Below are 13,002 nucleotides of genomic sequence, written 5' to 3' on the forward strand. Positions count from 1 at the left end.
TATGGAAATCAGTTCAGTGATTTCTCAAAATATTAAACATGGAAATTCTATGTGATCAGCAATACCATTCCTAAATATATTTCCAAAAGAAAACCTCAAAACAGTGTGTCAGATATTTATAGATCAGTGCTCATAATAGCATTATTTAAATTAGCCAAAGAATAGAAATAACCCAATTGCCCATGGATCAGAATAGCAAATGCATAAACAAAATATAGTACATACATACAATGGAAAATTATTCTGCCTTAAAAAGAATGAACTTCTGATAAATGCTACAATATAGCTGATTTGGGGTTCCAGTTCCTGACTCCAGCTTCCTGAAATTCAGACTAAGGGAGGCGGTGGCAATGGTTCAACAACTGGGTTCCTGTCTCCCTTGTGTGAGACCTAGATTGCTTTCCTGCTCCTGTCTTCTACTCCAGCCCAAGGCATTGCAGGCATTTGAGTGAACCAGTGGGTGGGAGCGCTTCTCTCTCTCTCTCTGTTGGTTTCTCTGCTTGTCAAATAAATAAATTTAAGTGTTTATTTTCATGTCCTTGAAAGGCAGAAACACACACACACACACAGTGAGAGATCTTCATCCCCTGGTTCATTTCCCAAAAGCCTTCAACAGCCAGGGGTAGACCAGGCCCAAACCAGTAGCCAGATCCATCAGCTCTCCCATGAGGTGGAAGGGGCTGGAGCACCTGAGCCATCACCTGCAGCATCCCAGTGCACTAGCAGAAGATAGATCAGAAGCAGGGTTTCCAGAACTTAAACTGACACTTCAATATAGGATACAGGCATTCCAAGTTGCATCCCGACCCATTGTGCCACAATATCAGCCTCTAAGTGAAAGTAAAAAAAAAAAAGAAATGATTGGTTTATCATATTATTGGAATAATATAATAATAGCGAATGAGAAAGAAATTAATATTAACGAGCATTTTCTGTGTGCTAGGACTATCACAAATATTATTTAATCTTCGTAACAGAATCTGTGAGTTAAGGATTATTAGTTTCACTGAGGATGAAAAATGAAGAAATTTTTTTTTCTTTTTTTAAAAAAGAACAAGGTCATACAGCTAATCAACAGTAGAGCTACAAGGAAAGAACTAATAGGAATTGGGCAGACAACAGGGGGCCCTAGATGTCAGAGGTGGGGAATTCCAAACGACAGGGTAAGTATTTTTGCCAGGAAGGCATCATTCTTTGCTATCTACCATCTACAAAAGTTTTCCTGTGAGAAACATTCCTTGCCAACATTCTGTAAACAATTTTGTTAAAGACACTTAAAAGCAGAACTTACTTTCATAGTTGTTCACATATACAGGATAAGAACATATTATTTGGGGCCAGCGCTGTGGTGTAGCAGGTAAAAGTTGCGGCTGCTAGTGCTGACAACCCATAAGGGCGCCAGTTCGAGACTGGGCTGTTCCCCTTCAATCCAGCTCTCTGCTGTGGCCTGGGAAAGCAGTGGAAGATGGCCCAAGTCCTGGCCCCTGCACCCTTGTGGGAGACCCGAAGAAGCTCCTGGCTCCCCGTTGTGGCCAACTAGGGAGTGAACCACCGGATGGAAGACCTCTCTCTGTGTCTCTCTCTGCCTCTCCTCTGTGTAACTCTGGCTTTCAAACAAATAAATCTTTAAAAGAAAAAAAAGAACATATCACTGTTTTAGTACATGCATGCTTTTGTTAAAAGTATTGAACATTTGTCATTGTTTTTTAAACGTTTGTATAGTCATTGTGTTTTTAAAACCATTTTGAAATTTAATGCCCGAAATAAGTTTATAAAGGGAAATATCGAGCTCATGGATGACTGAGGTATTTTAAGATAGGTGAAACACATTTTAGGTAACAAAACGGAAGTCGTAGAACTTGGGCCTGGCTAGGTCGCATTAAAAGGGCAGACTGGGTAGGTAGTTCTGAAGGTTGGAAAGACAGACTAGGGCAGGGAAGAAGTAAACTTGGCAGGTCCTTAACACCCAGGATTGAGAGGCTTATTTTACTAGAAAAGAGTACCCTGTGAGAGAGGGTTCAAAGTTCATTACAGTTTGGGAGAAGAGGTGAGAGGAACGGCGGGAGGGGTTGGGGGCCCCGGAGATCCATTGCTTGGAGCTCGGCTTAGCCAGGCTGGGTCCTCGGTGGGGCTGCTGAATCGGCGCTCGGCCTCCCAGCGGCCCGCGAGCAGTTGAGGACCGGCGGCTGGCTCGGCCCCCGGGGAAGGTGGGGCCGCGGGCTGGACGCCTGGGGGCAGATAAGGGTGGGGTCCACCGGCCCTGGCAGAGGTCAGCCTCCGGTGCCGCCAGCCACTGTGGGCGAGGAATTTGTGGCCCGAGGGCCCCAGGGCCATGCCGGCCTCGCGGCTCCTCAGCCGGGGTCCAGTCAGAGGCGGCGAGGCCTGAGGCGCGCTCCCGCGTGAGGCGGGCCCATCTCCCGCTCGGGGCGGGCCGACGGGGCGGCCTAGCTGTTCGCTGTGGGGCTGACGGAGCCCTGGGGGTTTGGGTTTGGGTGTAGTACCCCGAGTGAGAGCTGGCGGGGCCGGAGCGCCGGTTTCAGCCGCCTGGTTTTACTGTGGTGGGACGGGAAGGCCCCGGGGCAGAGTGGCCCGGCGCTGGTGGGAGCGCGGCTCCTCGGGGCCGAGGCTTCTTTCTGCCTTGCAGTTGGGAGCCTGGGGTGGGCTGGTTGGGATTTAGGGTGGTCCTCAGGAAACCCACCGGCCCTTGTTTGCTTTCGGCGCTGGCTTGGCTTGGGCCGGAGCTTTCCCGCTCCGTCCGTGCCCGGGGAGGGCGGCGGTCTGGGGCTCCCACCCGAGCTTGGACGCGGGGTCACGGGGTCCCCCTGTGTGTTCCGTTCCCTTGTCAGATTCCCCGCAGTCGCTTGTGTGGCTTATTCCAGTGAATGTTGGCTTCTTCGCTGACAATATCTAGCAAATCAATTGTTTATATCTGACTTTCTGCACTTAGGAAGGGAGGAATATGTTTCCAAGAGGAAAGATTGTACGTTTTACGCAGTTAAGGAAGGATACAGAAGATAAGAAAATGCTGAGTTCTCACGATAACAGAAAGCTGCAGGTCACCGGCCACAGGCAACCATTTATGTAGTTAGAAAGTTTAAATATTTTAACCGTGATTAGTTACGGCAGAGCAGACGTTACAAAATAATATTTGGGATGATACTGCGTTTTGCAGTATAATTTTGTATCACATGCTAAAATGAAAACTTTGTAATAATGTAGCACAAAAATTTAAGAAGATCTGAATCTAAACGTAGAACTTTAATTAAAAAATCAGCATCTGCTTACATGACAAACTCATGAAATGTAACAAGGTCTTTTTTAAGGCCGATATTTTTAGAAACAGTTTACATTGTGAAAATACCAAATCCATCACCTTTTCGAACCTTCGTGATAGGATTACATGAATCCTGAGCTAGAAAAAATTCACATCTTGAAAACTAAACATTAAATATTTGGGGGGGGGAGTTAAATTTTTGAGTTTCAGAGTTAATGGAAAAAAAGTTTAAATTATTTTTATAAACTGATCATCGCTAATACATTTCTTCAAATGTGAGTTTTCACGGTCCATCTTTTAGGTGACAGGCTCTGGGCTGGGTTATTAGAACACGTTAGTGGCCGGCGCCGTGGCTCACTAGGCTAATCCTCCGCCTTGCGGCGCCAGCACACCGGGTTCTAGTCCCGGTCGGGGCGCCGGATTCTGTCCCGGTTGCCCCTCTTCCAGGCCAGCTCTCTGCTGTGGCCAGGGAGTGCAGTGGAGGATGGCCCAAGTGCTTGGGCCCTACACATGCATGGGAGACCAGGATAAGTACCTGGCCCCTGCCATTGGATCAGCGCGGCGTGCCGGCCGCAGCGCGCTGAGCCAACGGCAAAGGAAGACCTTTCTCTCTGTCTCTCTCTCACTGTCCACTCTGCCTGTCAAAATAAATAAATAAATAAATAAATAAATAAATAAATAAAAAGTAAATAGTTCTTCTAAAACTAGAAAGGAAACAGTTTGTTACTTTTTGGACAATATAAAGCATGATTAGCATTTTCATTTATTTTCAGATTATTGCTTTCTGAATTTTTTTTTACTTAAATGAAAATGTGAAAGATTCTGTTAGCATGTTCCTGAATGACTCCCTTCTGCCTCATGTCTTGTTATTCGTGGTTTCAGACATTTGTAGAATCATACTAACTAATTTCATTTTTCTACTATATCTTTTTTTGATGACTGAATGGTTTAAAAATTGGGGAAAATGAAGACAGTAATTAAACAGGTAGGAGGGGAAAAATCCAATTACTAAAATAATGAAAAATCTCTGAATCAGTAAGAATAGTTCTAAAGTATATATATATAACTTTAGCCCAGTTACCAGTATCATTGTGTCAAGGAGTTTAAGTAGAAACACATAGAAACATTTTTTCCTCCCCCACATCTCACTTATAGCTTATGCCTACCTCAGGGAGGACTCAAAAAGTGGAGACAAAATCTGACTTGGTAAAGATGATTTCTCCACAAGATGTCGCTCGTCTAGTTCCTTTGATTTTCATTTCTATCCTGAAGACAAATTTGCAGTGTATTACCCATTCACAGTAGTAGAAATGTGATTTATGTTTTATGATTTGTGCATCTGATTTCATGTTTTGTCATGCAGAATGTTCTATCATGTTTCAGAATTTAGAAAAAAAAAATAGAGACGTAGTGTTGATGTGTAGAGAAAAGTAATTGAAATGTGAAGGGAGCAATGTGTACCTGCAGAAATGGTGCCACTATCTCCCTATTACATTTAAATCATTGTTCAGTCCTGGATTTTGTGTATTTCCAGGTGGCCAATGCTGAACATTTGTGTCCTTTATATTTAGAAAATACTTCTTTTTTGGGGCCAGCGCTGTGGCTCAGCGGGTTAACACCCTGGCCTGAAGCACCGGCATCACATATGGGCACTGGTTTTAGTCCTGGCTGCTCCTCTTCCAAGCCAGCTCTCTGCTATGGCCTGGGATAATAGTGGAGGATGGCCCAGGTCCTTGGGCCCCTGCACCTGTGTGGGAAACCTGGCGGAAGCTCCTGGCTCCTGCCTTTGGATCCGTGCCGCTCCGGCCGTTGTGGCCATCTGGGGAGTGAACCATCGGATGGAAGACTTCTCTCTCTGTCTCTACCTCTCTCTGCAACTCTGCCTGTCAAATAAATAAAATAAATCTTTTTTTAAAAAAGAAAATACTTCTTTTTTAAAACAGTGATTTTCTCTAACTTATTTATTACATTTTATTTGAAAGGCAGCTGGGATTGGGGGGGGGGTGTCTTCCCTTTGCTGGTTCATTCCCCAAATTTCTGCAACAGCTGGAACTGGGCCATTCTGAAGCCAGGAGCTGGGGACACAATCTGGTTTTCTCATGTGGGTAGCAGGGACCTACGTACTTGAGCCATCAGCTGCTGCTTCCTAGAGTGTGCTTTAGCAGGAAGCTGGAATGAGAAGCAGAATTTGGACTTGAACCCAGGGCTTCTGATACGGGATGTGGGCATCCCAAGCAGTGTCTTAACCATTGCACCAAGCACCTACCCCTAGATAATATATCTGAAGATAAAAAATATTTTTTATAAAGGAATGTAGAATTTATATGTATATACTCATGTTACATGTTATTACTATATATATGTATATTTATTTTGAAAAAGTTCAAACATACAAAAATAAGCAGTTATAATGACTCTCCACATACCTTTTACGTTGCATTAGTAATTATCAACTCATTACCAATGTGGTTTCAATGATAATTCCTCTTACTCTATCTCTTTATTTTGAAACAGATCTCTGTATATATACATACTTTTATTGTTAAAGGTATACATATCCACAATAAAATGTTCTAGCCTAACTCAAAACTAATAGTGTGAACAAAGTATTAAGAGTCCAAAAGTAACAATTACTTCTGCCTTGGGGAAAGAGAGAAATTCAAAAAAGTCTTTGAAGAAATGACTCTTGACCTATACCTTGAAGTATGGGTAGGAATTTACCACATGGAAAACAAAAGGAAATACATTCTAAGCTTTTAGGCAGTATGAGAGAGGGATTGAAATGTAAAAATGCATGAATGAGTGGAGAACATAGAATAATGTATTTGGATGTTAAGGCACTTTGGAGAAGTTGTGGAAGATGAAGCTGGAAAGTTATAGTAGTTATAATTTAGTTATAGTAGTTATAATTTATAAGCCATAGTTATAGTAGTTATAATTTATAAGCCATTCTGGAAAATTAGTTAATATACTGTATATTCAGAAATATTTTTCAACACCTTTGTAAATAAAGTATGAACTATTTTTTTCTAAATTTTGTAGATTTATGACAAAGTCCAGTTTTCAACAATGCTGAAATCAAATGATTGCTTGTTTCCTGTGGAAAATTTGTTTTTCAAAAAACAAGATGAAGTTGAAAAGTAAGTCTGCCTTAAAGAATGATAATATAGTGTATGACCTTAGGGTTTTTAGAATTTTAGAGAGTTTTAATTTTCTCTCTGGTAAACATAAATATAAAAATGAGGAATCAGCAGAATGATGTTTCAGTGGTATATTTTGTGAACAGGGAATTTAGATATAAGATAGTAATTGAAGTTTAACATCTCAAATATTACAATTTGGAAAACTGAATAGGTTTTTGTCTATTTGGCTTTCATTTATTTGCATTCTTGATTTATTTCAATTATTTTTGGCCAAGGTAAAGACTAGAAGTAATGACCAAAGAATAATTCAGGACAAGAAATGATGAGACCCTCTGGAAACAGAAGGGACAATGTACCAAAGGCCAAATGTGATAGTCAAATTCAGTATAGGCAGGCAGTAACAGGTGGAAATAAAGATGTGAGACAAAGGGCAACAAGAACAGAGAATAGGTAGTATGTTAATTACTAGATTTATGAGTTTTCACATGTGAATTAGTCTTAATTCTAAATTTTCTATGTATTCTAATATATTAACTATTTTGATGACATGTATTGCTTCATTTATTATTTCATTCATTCATTCACACAAGTATTGATTGAATGATGAGAGGATATTAAGAAAGACCAGACTTTTGCTTTAAAACATTCCTAAGATCTAGTTAAATTAGATATACATATGGAAAGATCATTAGTAAATAATGTGACTTAATTCATCATTCAGATGGGGATGCTTTTGAGAGTGAAAGAGTGGGTAACAGAACTGGCCTAGGCAAATTTTGGAACCTATGGGTCATCTTAACAATACAAAATAAAAAATATTTGCAAAGCAAATGGTAAGTATATATGAGTAGTCATTCAATGCAATTTCACATTTGAAAGCAAGGTTATCCTGATCCAGATGATCAAGTCAAGCTTTATGGTAGTGGGGAAAGGCTTTAGGGGTTTTTAAAGGATTTAGTAATTCTTGTAGCCAGAAAGGTTGTAGAAATTTGAAGGCAGAGTGTTACAGCAGGAGAGAAAAATGAAGGTAGGACAATTCATGGTACTCTTAGGGGATAATATATGAAGTTTCTTGAGAAGACAATTCATAAAGGAGAAACAGAGGAACGTAAAATTAGGAAAATAAGTTTACGGCACTTGTGGTGATTGTCAAATGCTGGAATAAGGATCTGTCGCTCCCCCTCTTCGTGGAGGAACGACACTAAGCCCTGCCTAGGCTTCACATCCGAGTCACGGCACCATTATGTCGCTCCCCCTCTTCGTGGAGGAACGACACAGGACCCTGCGCTGTTCTTTCGTCTGCTCGGCCCTCCCCGGGCTTGCTGCTGGTTCTTCCCGGGTTGGCTACTATCCCTTCCACCTCCGTGGAAGGGCAGTTCCCCCTGGCCACATTCCCCACTTCCGCAGGGGAGCGGCACACCACCGGCCGGCTCTCTTGGGGGCTGCACAGGCGTTCCCTCAGATGTTCCCCTTAGATGTTCCCGGTGCATGCCGTCTCTCTCCTCCTTTATAGTCCTCCTCTGCCAATCCCAACTCGGCTGCCCACATGCCGAGTACGCTGCTCTCCTCCAATCAGAAGCAAGTCCTACAGTTTATTGGCTGAACTGGAGGCAGCTGTGCAGAAGCTGTTTACTTCTCTCCCAGCGCCATATTGTGGGAGAGCAGACGAATAGAATAAGTCTTAATTCCAGTAACTCAGTCCAGTCCGGGCTGCTCCCCACAGGATCTTGGACACAATTCTCTATGCGTTAAAAGCCATGGAATTAAATCAACAAACATTTATCGCATGGTATACTTAATTTTATAAATCATTGTGTTAAATATTGCTGATATAAGTGGATGGGTATCAGATCTATCTGTCTATATATTTATTTTTTTAAAGATTTGTTTTATTTATTTGATAGAGTTACAGAGAGAGGTAGAGCCAGAGAGAGAGAGGTCTTCCATCTGCTGGTTCACTCCCCAAAAGGCTGCAGTGGCCAGACCTGAGCTGATCTGAAGCCAGGAGCTTCCTCAGGGTCTCCCACATGGGTGCTGGGGTCCAAGAACTTGGGCCATCTTCTGCTTTCCTAGGCCATGGCAGAGAGCTGGATTGGAAGTGGAGTAGCCGGGACTCAAACCAGCGCCCATATGGGATACTGGTGCTGCAGGCCAGGGCTCTAACCCGCTGCACCACAGTGCTGGCCCCTGTCTATCTATTTCTGTTTATCCATTTATTATCTCTCTGTGTACACACACACACACACACACACAATTAATGATACTGACACAAGGTTGTATGAATCACTTGCAATAGAAATTCACAAGAGGCTGACAGTTCAACTCAGACAAGGTTTACTAGAGAGTTATTTGTGAGCACAAGGGAGACAGCACAGTGGAAAGAGATTCCACCAGACTGTCCCTCAAAGGGAGCTAATTTTTACAATACTGGGGAGGCATGAAAACATCTTCTTGCTCTCTGGCTTATCTTGCTCAGCATGCCACACTTTTCTTTGTACCCAGCTTGGTATTCTGAACAGATCCTGCATTCCTTTTACACACAACCCACTCTAAATGGTGGTAATTGTTCACTGCTGCCTCTAGGAAAATCATGTATTGGTTGTACTGGGGTATTCTGGGCATACATGTGAGTTGGGAAAGTCCTAACAGGGCACTAGGGATTTTTTGTGGCTAGAGTCTAGATTTTGCTTGTTTCTGATTGGTTTGGAGCTGTGTGAGGCCACCTGTATTGGAGATGGATACATGGGCAGGTGGGGAGAGACTTGATTTTGTGAATCCTATTTCTGTCCTGTCTTAGTATAAGAAATTTATAGGTTCAGTCTATAAGAAGTGGGAAGGGAGGAAATTGTTGGGAATAGGTAATGATTTCTTGGAGGGACTGGTGCCATGGCTCACTTGGTTAATCCGCCTGCAGTGCCGGCATCCCATATGGGCGCTGGGTTCTAGTCCTGGCTGCTCCTCTTCCAGTCCAGCATTCTGCTATGGCCCGGGAATGCAATGGAGGATGGCCCCAGCATGGGAGACCGGAAAGAAGCACCTGGCTCCTGGCTTTGGATCAGTGCAGCGCCAGCCATGGCGGCCATTTGGGGAGTGAACCAATGGAAGGAAGACTTTTCTCTCTGTCTCTCTCTCTCTCTCATTGTCTATAACTCTACCTGTCAAGTAATAATAATAATAATAATAAAAGGTTTCTTGGAAAAGGTAAGTTTTGAACTGGACTTTGAATGAATACGAGTTCTTTTTTATTTTTTTTATTTTATTTTACTTTTTTATAGTCTATAGCAGAATTTAGGTATGTTCCAGACAAGGGATGCTTACGTGATTAGCTTCCAATAAAAATCCTGAACATTGAGTCCCTAATGAACTTCCCTTGTTGGCAACATTTCTCATATGTTACTATAACTCATTAGTGAGAGAATTGTATGTGTCCCCTGCGACTGTACTGGGAGAGGACTCTTGGAAGCTTTTGCCTGGTTTCTCTCAGACTTTGCCTCTCACTTGTGACTAGGACTGTATGATGAGTCCTGCACGTTATCCTAGGGAACCATTGAACTGGGTATGATCATGGGGATCTTCTGATATAGACCTAAATTTTAAATGATCTGGCCAGTTTTCATTCTGTTAGACCATTGTCAAATAACATGTTGTAGATTTTTGATTTGGAAAATATGGCTGCAGTAGCTTTGTTTTAGGTGCTGTGAGAGGTAGAAAAGTAAGTCTGTCTTTCAGAGGGTGTAATATCTTACGTGAAGAGATTAGAAAAATCATGAAATCCCTGGGATTTGGTATAACAGTATAATGATACTCTTCTCAACTTTATTTCCTGTAACCTACCATTTACCTCTTTATTTCAACTTTAATTGAAAACGAAACATTAAAGCAGTATCAGTTACCTGTATCCAAGCTGAAAGATGAGGAGGGATAAAGATGCCAATAGGGTGGCAAAATCAGTTATGTAGATTTATAAAAAGATTGTTAATTTCAACTGGCATCTTGATTTTCTGTGGTTTTACAAATGGTTCTGGAGCTTAAGTGTTTGAATTAGTGCATTAATTTGTAATAATGCAGCCCGTGCCATGGCTCACTAGGCTAATCCTCCACCTGCTGCGCTGGTACCCCGGATTCTAGTCCTGGTTGGGATGCTGGTTCTGTCCCAGTTGCTCCTCTTCCAGTCCAGCTCTCTACTGTGGCCCGGGAAGGCAATGGAGGATGGCCTTGGTCCTGCACCTGCATGGGAGACCAGGAGGAAGCACCTGGCTTCGGATCGGCATAGCTCCGGCCTTAGTGGCCATTTTGGGGGGTGAACCAACGGAAGGAAGACCTTTCTCTCTGTCTCTCTCTCTCACTGTCTATCTCTGCTTGTCAAAAAAAAAAAAAAAGAATTTGTAATAATGCTTTAGAAATATTTTAGACTATCAGTAATGGTGTTATTTTTTGATTATCCATAATAAGTTGTGAGGTAAATAATAATGAATTTGTTACTTTTAATAGTTAAAATACCAAAGTTTGAGAATGTTTTACCACTTTTTTTTAATTTGACAGGTAGAGTTATAGACAGTGAGAGAGAGAGAGACAGAGAGAAAAGTCTTCCTTCCATTGGTTCACTCCCCAAATGGCCGCCATGGCTGGCGCTGCTCCGATCCAAAGCCAGGAGCCAGGTGCTTCCTCCTGGTCTCCCATGCGGATGCAGGGGCCCAAGCACTTGGACCATCTTCCACTGCCCTCCTGGGCCACAGCAGAGAGCTGGACTGGAAGAGGAGCAACCGGGACTAGAACCCAGCGCCCTACAACTTTTTTTTTTTTTTTTTATATTGGAGTATATTTAAGCTTCCTGACACTAGTATTTAAATTGGAGAAAACAGGATGGAGTTATGGCTATTATTTAGGTAAAATATCTCACATAAGCAGTACCATTAATCCTATGACACACAAGGAAGAAAATGTTTGCCCATATACTGCTGTTTAGGAATAAATCAAAGTTGTTAGAGAAAGTTAGTTTATAGAATGTTTATATAAGATGGTAAGTAACTGAGTAACATTTAATAAATGGATAGTTTCTGTGGTTATATCTTTAACATATATACACAATTTTATATTTTATGTAGCTATTCAGACAATGAAAAGTCATTGGATTGGTTTCTCCCATCCGTTCCATTGATTTCAGAAATTCCAGATACTGAAGAACTAGAAGAAGAAATAGAAAGTCATAATCTTATAGGTAAATTATCACATTTGTCATGAAATCAAACCTATGCATATCAATATAAAATCTAGTTATCACATTAGAATATTACATTTAAATACTTTATTGAACTACTTACTTTAATGGGATAAAATGAAACTCATAAACTTCTCATTCAAAACAGTTCTCCTCAAATCTTAAAATCTAAAATATTTTCTTCTTCATAACATCCATACACATATGTATGCATGTGTATGTATAATATACTATTGCATACGTTTGTTGTGATTGTTGTTCTGTGAAGATTTTTTCTTCTTAAAATTTTTGTCACTGTTCAATTTTTATACCATCCTTTTTTTTTGAAGTATGTTTATTTTTTAAAGGTTTATTTATTTATTTGAAAGGCGAGAGAGAGAGGGAGAGAGGGAGGTCTTCCATCCGCTGGTTCACTCCCCAAATGCTGCAATGGCCTGAGCTAGGCCGATCCAAAGCCAAGAGCCAGGAGCTTCTTCTGGGTCTCCCATGTGGGTGCAGGGGCCCAAGGAGAGCTAGAGTGGAAGTGGAGCAGCCAGGACTTGAAATGGCACCCATAAAAGATGCTGGCACTGCAGGCAGTGGCTTTACCTGCTATGCCACAGTGCCGGCCCCATGCCATCCTTTATTAAATGTAAGATCCTCTGGTAACTGGAACCGTGAAATAGATTGAGCGAAAAAAGCAGGAGGTAGAAGATTTTATGTAGTTTGATTCCATTTATATAAAGGCCAAAAGCAAGCACACTCAAATTGTATGTGAGCCAATTTAATATTATTGGTAGAATTTCAATTTTCAAATTGTGTAGTAGGTTCATACATATACACCTTATTAAACAGTCAGGGCTGGGCCATGCCAAATCCAGGAGCCAGCAGCCTCATCCAGGGCTCCCACATGAATGCGTGGGCCCAAGTACTCACCATCCTCCACTGCTTTCCCAGTTGCATTAGCAGGAAGCTAGATTGGAAGTGGAGCAGCCAGGACTCGAACCAGCACCCATATGGGATGTTGGCACTGTAGACAGTGGCTTAACCCCCTATACCATAGCACCAGCCCCAATTCTGTCACTTTTATGAAAACGTTTCTTTATCCTGATTTTAGAATCCAGCTTAAAAAGTTAAAAGCATTGAGTCATATATTTTAATACTGGGTCATATTCAGTAATGGTTTTTATTATTGATCATTGTATTTCTTTGTGTATATTATTCATATATATTTAAAAATCTTCATTATTGTATACTTATATAATGTATAGTAACTAAAATAATTAAATATCATAACTATAGTTATTTTTAATGGGTCAGGATGAAACCAATTTTATAATAGAGATTTTATATAAATTTCAAATTTAATTTCAGTTATTTAGAATTAA

The 13,002-nt window shown here is 41.4% G+C and overlaps 1 protein-coding gene across 24 annotated transcripts in view; it reads left to right on the forward strand.

The window, feature by feature from the left end:
• The first annotated feature begins 2,083 nt into the window (after nucleotides 1–2,083).
• Nucleotides 2,084–13,002, forward strand: part of HFM1 (helicase for meiosis 1) — a 117,935-nt gene continuing 107,016 nt past the window's right edge. For 12 of the 24 annotated variants that reach the window (XR_016237192.1, XR_016237190.1, XR_016237191.1 and 9 more), the window contains exons 1-3: nucleotides 2,084–2,207; nucleotides 6,317–6,414; nucleotides 11,523–11,635. Coding sequence is in view for 13 of the 24 variants with exons in the window: in XM_051857508.3 (XP_051713468.3) it covers nucleotides 6,344–6,414; nucleotides 11,523–11,635 (184 nt within the window). In the remaining 11 variants the exon portion in view is untranslated. Of the gene's footprint in view, nucleotides 2,270–6,316; nucleotides 6,415–11,522; nucleotides 11,636–13,002 lie in introns of all 24 variants that reach the window. The other 12 variants (XR_016237197.1, XM_089337080.1, XM_089337081.1 and 9 more) reach the window with 7 other exon arrangements.

Source organism: Oryctolagus cuniculus, chromosome 7, assembly GCF_051225735.1.
Source record: "Oryctolagus cuniculus isolate XC-2025 breed Fujian yellow rabbit chromosome 7, ASM5122573v1, whole genome shotgun sequence".
Classification (NCBI taxonomy): Eukaryota; Metazoa; Chordata; class Mammalia; order Lagomorpha; family Leporidae; genus Oryctolagus; species Oryctolagus cuniculus.